This window comes from Carettochelys insculpta, chromosome 1 (genome assembly GCF_033958435.1).
Source record: "Carettochelys insculpta isolate YL-2023 chromosome 1, ASM3395843v1, whole genome shotgun sequence".
NCBI classification, from domain to species: Eukaryota; Metazoa; Chordata; order Testudines; family Carettochelyidae; genus Carettochelys; species Carettochelys insculpta.
The window spans coordinates 66977149-66994048 of NC_134137.1; the positions used below are offsets into that span (position 1 = coordinate 66977149).

Consider the following 16900-nt stretch of genomic DNA (forward strand, 5'->3'; position numbering starts at 1 on the left):
AAGGATGGGGCAGGCCGGTGTGGGGCTGATGGGGGTTAAGCCTGAGGATGGGGGGGCTGGTTTAGTGCTGATGAGGGTTAAGACTGGGGGGGTGAGGGGGTGGTTTGGGGCTGATGGATGTTAAGCCTGGGGATGGAAGGGCAGTTTGCAGGATGCGGGGGTAAAGCTTAGGGATGGGAGGGCAGATTTGGGGGTTGAAGCGGATAAAGCCTGGCAATGGGGGTAACTTAATTTTCTAACTGGTACAAGTCCTTGTGCGTGCACTGTCCTTAAAATAGGGGTCACAAAAACTACAGTTTGACCTTATTTATTAATGTCTTGTATTCACGTGTGTTGCGGCTCTTGAAGGATTGATTTTTTTGGTACCTGAATTTGAAAAAATGGCTCCTGTCGCTATTTGGGGTGCAGACCCCTGAGTTAGACCAACAATCTGTCCACTGACTTTAACATCTCCCGCTGCAGTGAAGTCTCTTTCAAGTTTGCTGAAAAGCTCAAATGGCTGTGTGTCTTCTCGTGGCATTGCCTACCCCAGGAAGCCATGTTAGAGCAGAATGAGGTGGTCACTCCATGTTCTTTGGGTATTTTGTACAGATGGAGACACTGATAGCTTCATATTCCACTGAAGAACTGCTCGCTTCTTCTCTTTGGCCTAGAGAGGTGTATGTTGCTATAGCATGACTGGCGGCATCTATTGTGCGGTGCATGGCATGTTTATATTAAGAGTTAAAAGCTTCAAATGCAGAATTTTTCCCAAATACTGTTAAGGTGAATTTTCCAAATACAGTGCTGGAATTTTACCACCCCACACTGTTTACGAGCTTCTGAAAGCAGTCTGCTCAGAAGTCCATAAACAAGAAAATTCTATTTGGGTACATATTTTATTTTATAATGCAACTACGACTGTCTGTGCCATTTCTCAGGGCTCTGTGATATGCGATTCAACACCAGGCTGTAAACTAATTTCCTCCCAGATATGCCAACCCAAACCTGACCAGACAGTAAATAAAGGCTACTCAAGAGAGCACTCACAGAGTCTGCAAAAACTGCTTTTGGCCTTGAGAAGCTTTTGCTTGTTCTTTCATCCAGTCTTCTGTCAGTGAGCCGTTCAACACAGAAGGTCATAGCATTCAAAACTTCAAAGTCTGCATTCTTAAACAGAGAGACTTTAACACCAAATTACAGAGGGAGACATCTTAATTGGAGTGCCTTGCATGTTGAATAGTGACAGAGAGGTAGCTGGAAAGCTTATGCTCCAGAAAATCTATTTGGGTATAAGGTGCCACAGGACTTGTTGGTTTTGTCCTGTCTAGCTGATTCGTCAGTGTTTATTTCATTTATTTCTATCTTTCTGTTAAATCTTCTTCATCTTAGTCATCATTTATCAGAATTTTCCAGATCTGAAGAAGTAGATATTACAGGGGTCTTTTGTCGTCTTCATTTTGTTCATTTGCTCCTGATTTTTTTTTAAGCATTGTCAATTATTTAGCTAACAGGCAGAAAACTAGGCTTTTATAGACATCCAAAGGGACTCTCCTGAGTGTAATAATGAAGGCATTTTATTGAACGCCTGTGAGGTTGCTTTCTAATTGTACACATTAATCTGCCCATGCAAGCTGGCTGAAAATATACAAGCAGATTGCCTATGCAGATGGAAGGCCAACAGTGGTTTGTGTGGAAAGACCTCTGCAATAAACTTTTTTCAAAAATACCCCTTTTTGAAAAATGGATTTATGTTCACTATTTCAAATAAAAGAAATTTTGTACCTGGAATTATTTTCGCTATAGCTGTGGAGTCAGGGGCAGAGGGAACTGCAAAGCTAATTTAGCACATTGAGGGGGGAAGGAACCCAAACCATAACATTTAATACAAAGGTTGACTATTTAATTTTGTTTTCCACCAATTTATTTTTTTTAAAAAGATACAAATTTTCTGCTTTGCTAGCTTGGCACATAAAGTGAGAGAGTGCCACTTTGTTGGTAGAAGCAGTGTTTAGAATTTAAACCATCAATGTGCAATGGCTACTTTGAGGACTGTTGTTCCAGCTGAAGATACTGTAGTCTGAAAAGCAGAGCTGAGGCCTGAATTTTGCCTTTAATTACCAAATCAGTCAGTGGGAGCTTTGTGAATTTGGGGTCTAATTTTTGGCACACAGTCACTGAGACAGGGCTTGGTGATGACTCTTCAGAGAGATGAACACACACCCCTCTCCACTGTCCCCCCTTGCGGGACCTAGTGTGTGCTTGGTCATGTTCATGTGACCTTTGTACCTTTTCAACAAATGATGATTGCAAGCACATGTTTCAGCCCGAAAGAGCAGGCTTGTGGGGTTTGCATGATGGGGAGTGGGGGGCAGGTGGAAATCAGCACGCCTATGATATAGGTTCACTTGTGTAGTGGGAGTGGCGTGTAGGGAAGACAGCTGCAGGCTCTGGTCCTACGGCAGCAGCTTTAGCTGAGGGTACATCCACTGCCATGAAAGGCCATCACGGTTGTCAATTGTCAGCTATGATGCCTCTGCTGGGGAGCAGATAATTGTGTCTCCCTCCAGCAGTACCACTGAAGGACAGTTTCTAAGGGGAGGTGCCATATTCATACCACACTACTGGGTTTGGGGATTACTCGGGAGGACAGTACTTTTCCTCTGTCAATCTGTGCATTTATAGATAGCAAACTGGCCATGTGGGAGACCTAACCACAGAATCAGGGGGAGGAAGTGTGTTTTTTTTTTTTGTTTGTTTTTTTTTTAAGAAAATGGTTCAAAATCCATAAATTGGCAGGAAGCTCTGTCAGCTGGAACTGTTTAAACTTCGGTGGCTTCAACTGAAGGGGTGTAGAGCTGGTCATGCGTGAAAATCCCCACCTTAAAATCACACTTCGGCTCCATGGAGGCTTCTCTTCCTGTATCTCTGAAAGTAGGCTTGGTGGGAGGGTGGGTGAATCAACACAGCTCCTTTCTGGCCTGGTTCTACTGCTAATTGCAGCTGCCTCGCAGGAGCAGGGTGTGCAGGCGGTTTCTAGGGCTGTGCTCCCCTTGCTGGTGGGCTTCCTGTTGCTTGAGAGTGCAACTTGGGTTTCACCAGCCATGAATAAAGGCGCTAACTATGTAGATGCTGATGGGTAGTGAAGGAAAAGCGTCTGTAGTTTACAAGTATGGTGGTAGTATTTGGAATGAAACTTAAATATGTGATTACATCATAAACTTTCATACCTGGCAGTCCTGTCAGCAGGAAGTTGCCAGATTTTCAAATAGTCTGGCTAACAGAAAGATATAGCTAGCAATGCATAATACTAAAGAAAAACCAAAATTAGATATTAAGAAAAACAAAAGTTTGCAGAGTACGTCATTTATCAATGGAAGGGCAACATCTGCACTAGTATGTTTTCCCCCTAAAGGAGAGACTTTTTTGAAATATCCAGTGGCATGTCTACACCCAAAAAGCATTCTTTTGAAAGTAAAGCAAAAGAATGCGGAGCGTCTGTTGAAAGCACTGTTCCACTCCCATTTCCAGAAAAGTGCCGCCTTTCGAAAGAAAATGTGCGTAGATGCTCTACGAGCCCTTTATTTTTCGAAAGAGCAGTACTCTTGGCGCCAGATTTTTTTTCAGTCCCTGGCCTGTTCTTTTGAAAGAGCAGGAGCTGTGTGGGTTTTTTCTTTCAAAAGAGCAGGTCACTGTTTTGATCCACTTTTTTGTGTGTGGACACGCTCTTTTGGAAGAGATCTTCCTGCAGGACTTCTTTCGAAAGATCTCTGTAGTGTAGATTTGCCAAGTATCGTATGCTGTAAACTTATACTGTATTTTCAGGATTTATTTGTATTTACTTCCACTATATTGTACTTATGGAAAACATAACTTCAAATTTACTTCATCTTTAACTTAAACAATACTGTATAATGTGTTTATTTCAACTTTCACTATTCATTCCGTGCTTATATGAAACTTAACTGGAATTTACTTTATCTTACACTGAACTACAGTGCTGTTTTTTTCTGCATTCTGGATAAATAGAATGCCCGTTAAAATAGAGGTTAATGTACAAGAAGTCCCATTATTGCATATTAAAGGCCAGATAGGAAATGGGCATCCAGGCCAGGAAAATATGTTGAGAATTCTACTGAAAAGGGACTTGAATTACTTTCTAGCAAGACCAGAAAAGAAATTGTAGAATGAGTAGCACAAGTATTGTAAACTCATCTTTTCCCCTTGTTCATTCTCCCTAGATATTACAGCTGTCTTGGCACCCCATTGTTATTTTATGTCTTGAATTGAAATGTGGGATTCTCCAGTCAGGATCGTGTATTTTATCTGTTTTGGGAGATATCTAGCATGCCTCGGGGAGCTGTTAGTATAATGGAGTGAAACTGTATTGCTGGAGATCCCACAGTCTGAGCAGGCAATGAGTTCAGAAGCTTCTTTATTTCTCAGTAAAAATGTTTGGTGCTTTTTTGTTGTTGGTTTGTTTTTGTTTTTTAAATGAAGGTAGGGCTTATTGAAAATCGTAGGGGGCAAAATAAATCCTAGCATCAGATTGGTGGTGGATGTGAAAGTATTGTATAGAACGAATATGCCAGTTTTTAGGAAATAGATAGTAGTATCTCTAATCTCCACTGACTAAAGCAACAATATTAAGTCATTAGTCTAATACGGAATTGATAATTAAAATAGCTTTTAAAAAGACAGATACTTTAACATAGCTCTGTGAAGTGTTGTTTTATAGCAAAACACCATTCTGAAAGGGAAAGTAAGGAAACTTGCATCCAGGTTGAAAAATGTAATTATCACTTTTCAGGGCTGATTACCTCCAGACAACGTTCACAATACAGTACCCTCTTCTCATAGCCTTCATTCTGAACTATTAATATACTCATAGGCTTTTCAAGACTGAGTCCTTTGTTGTCACCTCTTTAACTATCAGATCTAAATGATGTTCAAGTGATTAATCACGATAAAATAAACATAGTTGGCAAGAACTGAATTCCATGATGGTCGTGTTCCTATACCAGATATTGACTATACACACACCAGCTGTAATCATCATAAGAAAGATCCTTTAATACACTGCTAGGTATGGCTGTTTTTTTTTTTTAAATAAGGTATATTTATACACAACCATCTAATGGGTGAGCAAAACAGCATTCTGTTTCATCCCCTTTAAATTCTACTCTCATACCATTTACATACTCACGTTAGGTTTGAAGTTCGGTATGGATCAATCTGTTATGTGTCTCTGAATCATACTGGTTTTCTAATTACCCAATCCAAGTGCATAACAACTTGCTCATCTGGTTGTCCATTAGTTGCAATGACCGAGGTTATTTTGGCATCCTTGAGGCTTTGTCTTGTTCTGCAGCTGCTGTCTGTAAGACTTGCTCTGGTGACTGTTGTTTCTGAGGAACAAACTATAGATATCAGTGGATTACAATGAACTTTCCACTCTTGGTCTTGTTCATGTACAACACGGGTGTTTGAATTATTTTTCTGTACAACAGTTGAATTTGACCATTCTTTTGTCTCCATCCAATTTGATGTAATCTTATCAGCCATGTTCCAGACCCAGCAGCTGTGAGTGTCATCAGTTGTAAAAGTGTCTATCGGCTCTTTTTTGCCTGTTGAGGATAGATTCCAACTCTGGAAGAGATTAGTAGTTTCCATTTGAATGTTATGTGGGATTATATCCATTAGCTGATATTGGTGTTGATGTATAATTCAGAAGAGAAAGGAATAGGTGTTATTGCTGCAGGATTTTCTTGGGAACCAACACAAGCGCGCTCTCAGCTTTTCTAGTCATTTCTGGGCAGCGTAGACTGCTAGGAATATGAGCTGACTCACATTTAACTCTGAATGATTTAAATTGTGGTCCACTGCCTGTTCATCCATTGTTATGGAATACCAAAATAAGCAAAAGTGTACTTCGTCTTCTCTATCACTGTGATGTTTGTCTTTCATGTACATTATTTCTTTAAATTTGGAAAAAATAATCCACAGTGACCAGGATATTACGTCCTCTGAATTTGCATAAATGGGCAACTAGTCTCCTCTAGCGTCTCTCAAGTGGAAGTAGATGTACATTGCATGACTTTGAATGGTTGCTTAAGTTGATTTTTCTAAGTCTAAGGGTATGTTCATACTTACTGTGGGTTTGATCGCGGTGTGTCGATCTGCCAGAGTTTGATTTTGCTGCATCAGTGAAGATGCACCAAAATCTGATCTCTCTGGGGTCGGCTGTTAACTGTGGTACTCCACATGGCAGCATGGAGTAAGGGACATCAGCACAAGCCCGAAGAGCCCTGATCTATACCAGGGAACAAAGTCAATCGTGATAATGTTGATTCTAGCTATGCTAATAGAGTGGCTAGAATTGTGTTTCTGGGATCAACTTTGATCCTTAGTGTAGACCAAGCCTAATATAATCAAATCCTCTCTAAAGTTCTTCCTCCTTTTTGTCAATGGGCACATCATGTCAGCTTTTCTCCAGTTGAGAAGGTTGTTGGTTTTTAATCACGTGCACGCCTAATCCCTTCCTCTTCATCTTTGTCAATATTTTCTGTGATTAATTGGCCAATGCAGTCCAGAATACCTCTAGAGCTAACCAGAGATGAGTCAGGTGATTTAAGCTCTGGGAGACATTAGAGATGATTGTATGTCCCTTCTGAGATGATTGATATCAGTTCCTGAGGCAGTTGTAGAGTCAGTAGTCTTGCTTCACTTTCCAATAAAGCTTTGTCAGGAGAAGCAGATGATCCCAGAAACAGTGGCTGTCGACCATCTGCAATAAGCATAACCTTCCTGCCCATTTTGGGGTGAGGCAAACATCTTCAAAATGTCCACATTTAATTCACATATTATATCATGCGCTCCTGGTTGGATAGGCATCCTTTGTTAGGTGATATTTTATTTCACACCTTTTCTGTATAGTTTGACTTTGTCCCTTTTAGCATGGGAGTTTTCTCTCCCTCTCCCTCCTTGCTTTAAGGGCTTTATTATTATCATTTTCAACACCCAAATGTCTGTTTGGTTATGGCTTCTAAGTTAGTTTCCGAATTTTCATGTTGGTTGTTGTTGTTTCTGTTTTTTGTTCTGTTGCTTGATTTAATTTTGAGTGTTTGGCTAACTGTATAGCTGTGGCCGAGGGTGTTCTCTCTCTTCACTAGATGTTGTGAAAGGTTTTTATCTGTAAACCCATAACCAGTAAATCTAATATTTTCATGTATTGTATTCCCAAAATCAGTTTCAGCCAGTCTATGCAAAGCTCTTATAAAACATTCAGCATTTTCCCTTTTGTTCTTGGTTTCTCAGGTGAAAACATGTTCTTTCATGCACCAGATTTCTCTGAGATATAAAGTATGAATCAAACATGTCAGTGTCCTTACTTAGTCATCTTTGTGGCTGTATTCATTAAAGTCACAGGAATTAAAAAAATGTGGCCTGTGAGCTCCCCCATAACATAAAGAAGATATGTTTAGCTTGTCTGTTTCTTTGTGAATATTAGTAGCAATGCAAAATAATGTTTCCAGTCTATCCATTTTTGAGATTATCAAAGTTGAAATTCTCAGGAGCAGTGAAGAGTGGCATGTTGATGAGATCCCATAAACTTTGTTGTTAGTTTCCTTCCATTTCTGTTTTTTAGGTTACTCCTGGAACCACGTCCTGTATTTCTGACTACAGACCTTGCTTGTATACACTAGGGCCATGGCCACAGTATTCCCTCCATTCAGAAGGGCTATGGTAATGTGGCACTTTGGAATATGCTAAGGAGGCACTCGCATGAATATGCAGCACCTCATTAGCATAACTGTGACCACATGCACTTTGAAACTGCCGGTTTCTAAACGCATGCTGCCTGTGTAGCCAGGGGCCTTTCAAAACGACCCCCCTGCCCCCTCCCCAATTTCAAAGGCCCCTTTTTCCCAATACCAGATGGTTGTTTGGGGCTTTATTAAAATGGTGTATATTCTGTTGACCTTATGCTGTTCCTCATAAAATTGTATAACACTTCAGAGAAACAGGGCCAAACAATCTGTTGATTATAACTGAAATGAAGCCAAAGAGTTGCATTCACAGAGAACTGAAATGTGCAGCTTTCTTGACAAGTAAAATTAGGAAACTATCATTGTGGGGAAAAGCAAAACCGCTGTGATACTACTTGGGTGTTCTCCATGTTCTCTACCTTTTTTGTTGCGTAAAGAGTTTCTCAACCACAGTGAAATTCATCCTGGGTTTGAAATGGCTACACCAGTAATTCAGCATGGTGTCAAAATAAGTTGCCTTCTCTTCAGAGCAATAGAACACAGAATCATTTAAAAAGGGGAAAAAGAAATCTGAGGCAGGAGGCATTTCAGACAAGCTTATGGCTTGATCCTAACCTTACTGCTGTGGCTGCTGCTGCTTATTATTAGCAGGGCTAAGTAGTAAGCATTATTCCTCAGTTTTTTAAAAAAAATCACAAGGGCCCACTCTGTCAGGAACAAAAGTGGCTCATTGGAGCAGCTGCCAGGATTGATATGCACCAGGTTGTAAAATGCTGCAGTTCTCTCTAACGTATTAGTGATGCTATTTCTTGTCTGTTGTATTTGGGCACAGATGGAGTACGACACTTTTAAATGTTGTCCTCTTTTGTTTTTCAGCCCAGACGCCTGAAAACATGCATGTGCCAGTGGAGTTTTAGATGCATTTTTAAGCTTATTCGAGCTGAGACATGCTTATAAGCTCTTTAAGTGCTGGTGTAGGAGAAGGGGCTTCTTTTATACGTGGTCTCCTTGTAAACACTCTGAAACATAGACTACATCTACACTATCAGACAAATTCGATTTTTATTCAATTTGATTTTACAACATTGGGTTTTATAAATTTGATTTTGAGTGTCCTCACTTCCCACAAAGTCAACTTCGTGCTGCCACACTAGAGTGGCCAAACACTGACTGTTGCAGCAGTGCATTGTGGGAACCTATCCGACTGTTCCTTCAGCCCTGCATTCTGTGCCCTCCCCCAGAGCCCTGCTGCTCCCCCACTACTGGCAGCTCTCACCTGGTTCCTGGGTCTCCACCGTCTGGGGGAGCTGGGAAACTGACCACCACTGCTGTGACTGGCTCATGGGAGCCAGGTGCTGCACTGGTCAGTTTTCTGGCCGCTGCAAGTGGCAGGCAGCCAGGAGCCAGTGCAGCAGTACCAGTCAGCCTCTGGAGGCTAATAGATTTGATTCAAAGACATGGTACTTCCTCAATAGCCTTCATTCGAACTGTTAAATTCGAACTTGATGCTGCACCCACCCAGTTCTGATGATGATATGGTATTGACATTAGTTTTCTCTCAGTCAAGCTAATGGTATTTATGGTGAAGACAGTCACTTGGTACAATCAAGCTAACTGTCTTAAATTTGAATTCATGTAGCCAGAGTCTCAAAGGGTAGCTTCACGGAAACAAGCAGTCTTGTAGTGCCTTACAGTCTAACAAATTTATTTATGAGGTAACGAGTTTTATGGGTAAGTTTACTATGAGACATATGAGAGTATCCTCTACTGCAAGTGACCGTCTTTTGTTAAACAAAATTATAATTCACCACAGTGTATCCCAAATCCATGTTTTTTTCCCAGATTTTTAAGTGATTATCAATGCATCTAGCTATAACTCTGAAAAAACAAGTCATAGTGTAGAACAAGGTTAAACTCAACAAATCTCCGCAAACCGTGAGATATGTTCTCACCATCCAATCACACCTGCATGCAAAGATCTGAATAAAAGGTATGCCTAACAACATGCAGTGCCAGTCAGGAAACTCTTGTTCCTTCCCATCAACACCTGCAGAAAAATCCTAATTGAATGGAAGCAGGCATGCTAGTTACATGAGGCTTTTTTCAAAATCAAGTCCTGGGTGGGGGAGCATTGATAAAGCCGTCCATTTGACAAATGGACCTCTGCATGGCGACAATGGTGCTGCACAACTTATTTCAATACTAGAATAAATCTTCTTATCTTCTAATCAATTGGATTTTTTAAATCAGTAGAACGAGACTAAATAATCTGATGTAAGTGGGTGTTGTACTGAGCGTGAAGACAAATATTTAGTCCTATTATTTAAGATGATGGTGCATAGATAATTTCAGGTAAGTAATTTTATGTGCTACTGGTAGTGACATCTGATAGAATGTGCCTCAGAATAAGTTTGAAAATGGTAGAGACACCCTTAACATTCTTTTTCTCTTCTAAACAAATTACTCCCAACAAATGCCTTATCCACCATGTCACTTCTGTTTCTGATGTTCAATTTCATTCTAGCTAGCTCTTAAACCTTTTGTTCAACCTGTGGTTCTTTTCAGTTACTGCGTGGCAAAGTTACACAGGAATCTAGTGGGTGCAGTTGTAGGCTATATTCATGTTTCATGAAAGCGCTAACAGTTCTTTTTGGGTTTCTTTTTTAGCAAAACATCTGAACTACTGGACAAATTAGATGTGGGTTTGCCAAAGAGAAACTCTTGTCAAATGATTAATCAGAGCCCAAAATCTTCAGCATGGGTAAGTTCTATCATGGAATATGAAAATCCTCTGTAATGAGCAGCCAGCGCTAAAGGTGTGACCAACAGTACAAAGTTAAATTGTTTTTTATTTTGTCTAACATACTGCTTGCACATCGTGGTGTATATACTGAGGAATCATTTTGGCTTGGAAGGACAACTGTAGCCTCACAGACCCTTTCTCAGTGTTGTGGGGTTGCCTTCATTATTCATAAGTCCATTCCTGATCATTAAAGAGCCAAGTTTTCCCAAATGCTTAGTATCTCCTAAATGCTGACCCTAACTGAAGCTGACCCACCCCAGCAGGTCCCCCGAAGAACAACTAAACTTTCTGGTTGCTAGGCCCTTTTGAAAACCTGTGTGTCTCATTTCAGTGAGAAATGGGAGCTGCTGAATTATTAAAAAAATTCAGTTATAAGAGTAAAGTCTACTCTTCACTGTTTCTCTTTGAATGATTCCAAAACTAACTTGGGTAACGAGTCCCATTTCTGAATGAACCTGTTATCTCCTGGTATCCTATCACTGATAAGCGGCAGGATTAGCACAATCAACTGGCAGTAACTAATCAGCACAATTCCCTTTTACATCCTCAGGTTTTTGTTTTTGTTTTTTTCTACCTACTTCACAAGGGAGCACAACACCTCATTGTTTGTCTAGTCAGTAATTCCTGACGTGTGCTCAACTGTTTTGTCTGCCCAGCTTCTGCAAGCAATTGCCATAGGGATTCATTAAGCCAATGTTTGCAGATTGCATGCCCTGATTTACAGTCAGGGCAATGGGCAATAGATCAGCTACTGTGTGAGAAAAGAAATTGCAGCTGGTTACTACATACCCCAGAGTCAGCAAAACCTTGAAAGCCTTTACTGAATATTTCATGTGCCATAGACTGCAGTGTCTGCTCAATCTTAACTGTCAGCTAAGAAGGAAAAAGAATTCCTCTTCCTTTTGGCTTTAGTCTTCCTTCGGCCTCCCTGGAAAAACAGTGAAAACTCAGTCTTGACAGAGAGAGAATATGTTCAGGCTTCAGCATTCCCTCATCAGCCGAACTTCAGTCATATTTCCCATCCCACAACACCAAGAACAGAGAAATGACATTTTTAAGTGTTTGGGACCAGTTCCCAGTAGATGTAAGGATCTTAGAATGGGCAGAAATAACCTTCCAAGAAGAAAATACCAGCTGTCCATGAGGTTCCCTACTTGGGACAGAACTGGAGGGATGGTCTATAGTATTCCTTGCCCAGTCCCCAACATGCTGGGTGTGTTAATAAAGGGAGGATGTGGGTGAAATGCAGCATGCTCTGACTATTTTCTGCTGATGCAGCATTCTCTAGGGGACCACTGTCAGGGCTGCTCTGACTTTTGTTGGGGGCAAAGCAGGGCTCAGAAGTGGCCAAGAATATGAAAAGCAGATGACTTAAAGCCATGTTTGCCTCCCCATCTGTCACCAACTGGGATCTTTAATTGAGACCTGGCCCTAGTGATTTTAAATGAGACAGAGCCAGTTCTATACATTTCAGTAGGATGTACTTAGGCTGAAAAAAAAATCCCCTATGCTGGTTCTAATTTTAGAGTCTTTAGCATGATGTTCCTGAGTTTGGGAGACAGAGGGTAGGAGCAGCTCTGTGTCTGGAGTCCCTCCATCTAAAGCTGTCAGTCTTATGTCTTTATATTCCAATCAGTTTTATCTCTCTATTACTCTCTGCAATTTGTGGCTTTAAAAACACATAATGCAAGAAATTGTATTGGAATTGTATTGTACAAACCCAGTTTCCAAAGCTGCACTGTATTAATCAGTGCCCGTGTTAAGAGAATGTTTTGCCTTGCTGCTTGTTCATATGTGGTGCTCTTATTAATAACAAACTGTGCGGCATATATCACTTTTTGCCAGCATGTCCCTGTGGCCTTGTGTGTATAAAACATCTGGTCAGGTTAGTGGAACCACTCTCTGGATAAAGCAGCACCAGTTTTGACCGACAAAGGAGGCTTTAACTTCCAGCAAGGGGGTAGCACAGCACTTGGCATAAGACCATTTAAGCACTAAGAGGTGGTAGCAAAGGGAGCATATTAAACTTGAATTGGGCTGGTGTGATGTGGTGGTTTGAGTTGGCCTGTACTTTAAACTACATAAAATTGTGACCTGCTTTGTTTGTGGGTTTTTTGTTTTGTTTAACTCCTAAAATATAAGGGAGCTACACCTACTAGAAGCTTGTCAGATGGACAAAATAGTTGACTTCCATTCCAAAAAGCTGAACGATTTTATTTCAGGTCAAATAATCTGTTTGTTTGGTTCAGTGATTTTTTTTTTTTTTTTAATTTTGAGTAGTTAAGATTTCTTTTTAAAATTCAAAAAATTTCAAACCAAGAAGTCTTTTTATTTAAAAAAAAAATCTGAACTTTTTGAAATTGTTACCTTTGGACAATTCAGCTAAGATGGCATGAAGTCCTGAAATGTTTTTATGATGCCAAATTTTGTTTGGGGATTTAAAAAAAAAAAAATCCTGGGGAAAAAAAATTGAGTGAAAAATTTTACCTGACTCCAATTTTTAGTGCTCACTAAATATTATCAATGGTTGCGTATTCTAGAAAAGGATATACTAACTTGCTAAAAACAGTGGAATCCCCCAGATCCTTTCCATAGTACGTCTATATAGTGTTCCCAGTCATATTTGTGTATACGTATCCCGTAGTGCTAGATGTAAACAGATTCAGTTCTTTTTAGGGACTCTCCTAAATTTACTGGTGGTTTATCTCCTCCTCCAACATTTCATCACTTAAGAACATAATTTAATTCAGTCTTCCAAAGTGTTAACAATCCCATCTAGATTTTTATTGTCCTCCAATTTGATAAATGTATTCTGCACACAACCACTCAAGTCATTAATGAAATTAATAATAATATTGGACCCCAAATTACTCTCCCTTGACACATCTAACAGCTCTCCAGCCCAAGACTGAGCCATTAATAACTGCTCACTCAGTTTAACAAACAAATTTTATACCCATCATTGGGTAAATTCCTTTAGGAATCTTGCATGGAGTGATATAAAGCCTTTAAGTCAAGTTATATGATGTGCACCATAACTTCTTGTACTAAAGTTGTAATAATAAAGCTCTGAGTATGCTATATACACACACAAAGGAAAGCACGGTCCCTGTTCAAGGTAAGAGCGCAGGTCATACTTCATGAACTGGTACATCCCAAATAACTGCAAATGACAAGAGAACATGCATTGTAAACAAGGTTGCAGAATCAGACCCCTTGTTAATGATTTCAGATGTAGTTCATAGCCTTCTCCCATTAATACAAATCTACAAGAAGTGTCTGAACCACAAAACACTGCAGACAGTCTGTCTGGAGAACTAGCCACCCTAGCAGAATTGTAAAAGGTGCATAAACTAACTCCAAAGTGGTGGATTTTTCTCATTGTTATAAAATCTTAGGGCTGCTTTTGTCCTTACTTTAGTTACAACTCTAAAGGAACTATGTGGATGTAAACATTTAAATGAGTGACATGTGCAAAAGAGCCTTGTCTGTTGGTTTTAAATTAGATGACTGTATCCTTTAGTAATCAGACATATCTTCAACTTGTTCAATGTTAATTGACTGTATAAAGTTTGAGTGGGATCTTCTATCAATATATTGTTTTTTGTGCTTTGTTGGGCAATAGACTAGAAGCCACTCTTATAAGCAAAGACTCCGGGAGGATGAAAACAGAAGACTTGAGGACATGAAGGCGGAACAACGGAGGAAGGTAGTTATAACATGTTAACAGTTTTGTGTAACCTTCTGTGCTTAGTTGCACTGTTACCTTTTTATGCTTATTTTTTTTTTTTTTTTTGTTTAAAAATCACATTAATGTGGCATACAAGCATCCTGCCTCCTCAGGAAAAGTATTTCGGTCCAGTTTTAGATAGTCAAATATGTAAAGATGTGAAGTTCAGATATGGTTTAAAGCATCTACAAAAGTTTACAGCTTGTTGGCTCTGAATTGTTGTCTTATGATTTTTCTTTCTCTCAGTGGTGGCGTCCAATTTCATACTCTAAGGCCGTGTCTACACTAGCCCCAAACTTCAAAATGGCCATGCAAATGGCCATTTTGAAGTTTACTAATGAAGCGCTGAAATACATATTCAGAGCTTCATTAGCATGCGGGCAGCCATGGCACTTCGAAATTGATGCGCCTCGCCGCCGTGCAGCTCATCCTGACGGGGCTCCTTTTCAAAAGGACCCCACCTACTTCGAAGTCCCCTTATTCCCATCTGCTCATAGGAATAAGGGGACTTCGAAGTAGGCGGGGTCCTTTCGAAAAGGAGCCCCATCAGGACGAGCCGCGCAGCGGCGAGGCGCGTCAATTTCGAAGTGCTGTGGCCGCCCACATGCTAATGGAGCGCTGAATATGTATTTGAGTGCTTCATTAGTAAACTTCGAAATAGCCATTTGCATGGCCATTTCGAAGTTTGGGGCTAGTGTAGACACGGCCTAAGTAGCCTAATTTCTTCTTTGAGTGATTGCACATGGGCATTCCACTCTTGGGCCGGGGTCACACAATTGCTGAAAACTTTTCTCTCTCTGGTATTCATGTTTGGCGGGCTGTCTTTTAGGCAGGGGGATAAGAGGAGTGTGTAGTCCCAAGCCCAAGCACGCCTTTGCTTCAGCAGCACAAGAAACAGAGCCATTGACTCCATCAGCTGGGCAGGTTTGGTCAAGTCTGGAACCAGCAGAAGCCCCTTGCACATTTGTGGCACTGCGCCATACAAACACTGCCTTGGTGCTAATCACAATAGGGTCATTTGCAGTTGCCAGGGATCTCCTAACCATAGCAGCATTGCTAGCTGTGATGGAGTAGACTAAACCCTGATGCCCCTACAGAACGCCAGAGGCCTTGCCACGCTCTATCCCAGGGAAAGGAGCAGCAAAGAAGTCTGCCAGGCAGGACAGAGTTACGATCTGCAGCAGCCAGTCAGGGCCCAGCGGGCCAGTATAAAAGAAGCTTCTTGGCTAGGGTCTGGCAGTTCCTCACAGGAGTCTGACCCAGACAGGTCTACATTCAGACTGAGTGATCAGCAGCACTATGGATGGCTCCAAGTGCAAGCTGAACTTAGATCTCTGGGTAAGGCCCCAGTCCAATGGCTGAAGAATGGCCACAAGCTTATTAAAAGAACTGACAGCCCTGTGGCGGCTAGTCAGATTCTAGCCTCAGAACCTTGAAGACGATCAGACAAGAGAGCATCCAGGGGAATTGTCCCAGGGATCAAGGAAAGTGCAAGAGAACCAATCAAAGACCTTCACGTGGCACCCCTTTGCCACAGAGGGGCACTTACAAGTGAGTGGATCCTGTTACACCAGCATTTCAAGAGTCAGCACCATCAGTGCTGGCAGGTACTGGGGAGCCAGCAAGGTTGCTACAGTGCTCAGCACCAGCCCGGCCCAATGTAGACTTTAAGGTCAGAAGGGAACATCTAATCAGGCCTTCTGCATTTTGTAGGCCACACAGCCTTGCCAACCCTTGTTTAACAAACCCATTACCTCTGGCTGAGTTACCAAAGTCCTCAACTCATGATTTAAAGATTTCAGGTTACAGTGAATCTACCATTTACTCTAGTTTAAACATGAAAATGACTTGTGCCCCATGCTGCAGAGAAAGGTGAAACACCCTCTGCCCCACCATCTTGTGCAAGCCTGACTCAAGGGCAAACACCTTCCAGATCACAGATATGTCAATCAGTTAGACCCTGAGCATATGGGCAAGATCCATGAACCAAATGCCTGGGAAAGAATTCTCTGGAGTAACTCAGCTCTCCATCTAGTGCTGATTTCCAGCCATTGTGGATATTTGTGATCAGCAGGTGTAGATGAGCCATGTGCCACGACATGCAGTACCATCATAACATCCCCTCCATGTTTGTCCATTTCGATCTAAGTTGTTGGAACGACTGCTCTGTAACAACCTTCCAAGCAGAACTTCTCTCCTCTGATGGTGAGAAATCTTCATGTAATTTGAAGTCTAAACTTGTTGATTGTCTGTTTATAGCCATTAGTTCTTGTGTCCATCTTGGTGCTTAACTCTCCTCCCTCCCTGGTATTTATCCCTCTGATATATTTATGAAAAGCAATCACACCTCTCCTCAGCCTTCATTTGATTAGGCTAAACAAGCCACGCTCTCTGACTCTGCTCTGATGGAGTGGACTTTCTATTCCTTGCATCATTTTAGTAGCCCCTCTCTTCACCAGTTGAAATTTGAATTAATTTTTTTTTCAAAACATGGGAGAGTAGCACTACACATAGTATTCCAGATGAGGTCTCACCAGCGTGTTGTATAAGAGAACTAACACTTCTCTGTCTCTATTAGAATTACCTTTCCTGATACATCCAAAGACTGCATTAGCCTTT

General features: G+C 41.1%; 1 protein-coding gene across 2 annotated transcripts in view; it reads left to right on the forward strand.

Annotated features, from left to right (window-relative positions):
• Positions 1–16900, forward strand: part of EPSTI1 (epithelial stromal interaction 1) — a 100320-nt gene that overhangs the window by 67180 nt on the left and 16240 nt on the right. For both annotated transcript variants that reach the window (XM_074988373.1, XM_074988372.1), the window contains exons 7-8: positions 10416–10509; positions 14177–14260. In XM_074988373.1, coding sequence (XP_074844474.1) covers positions 10416–10509; positions 14177–14260 — 178 coding nt within the window. The remainder of the gene's footprint in view (positions 1–10415; positions 10510–14176; positions 14261–16900) is intronic.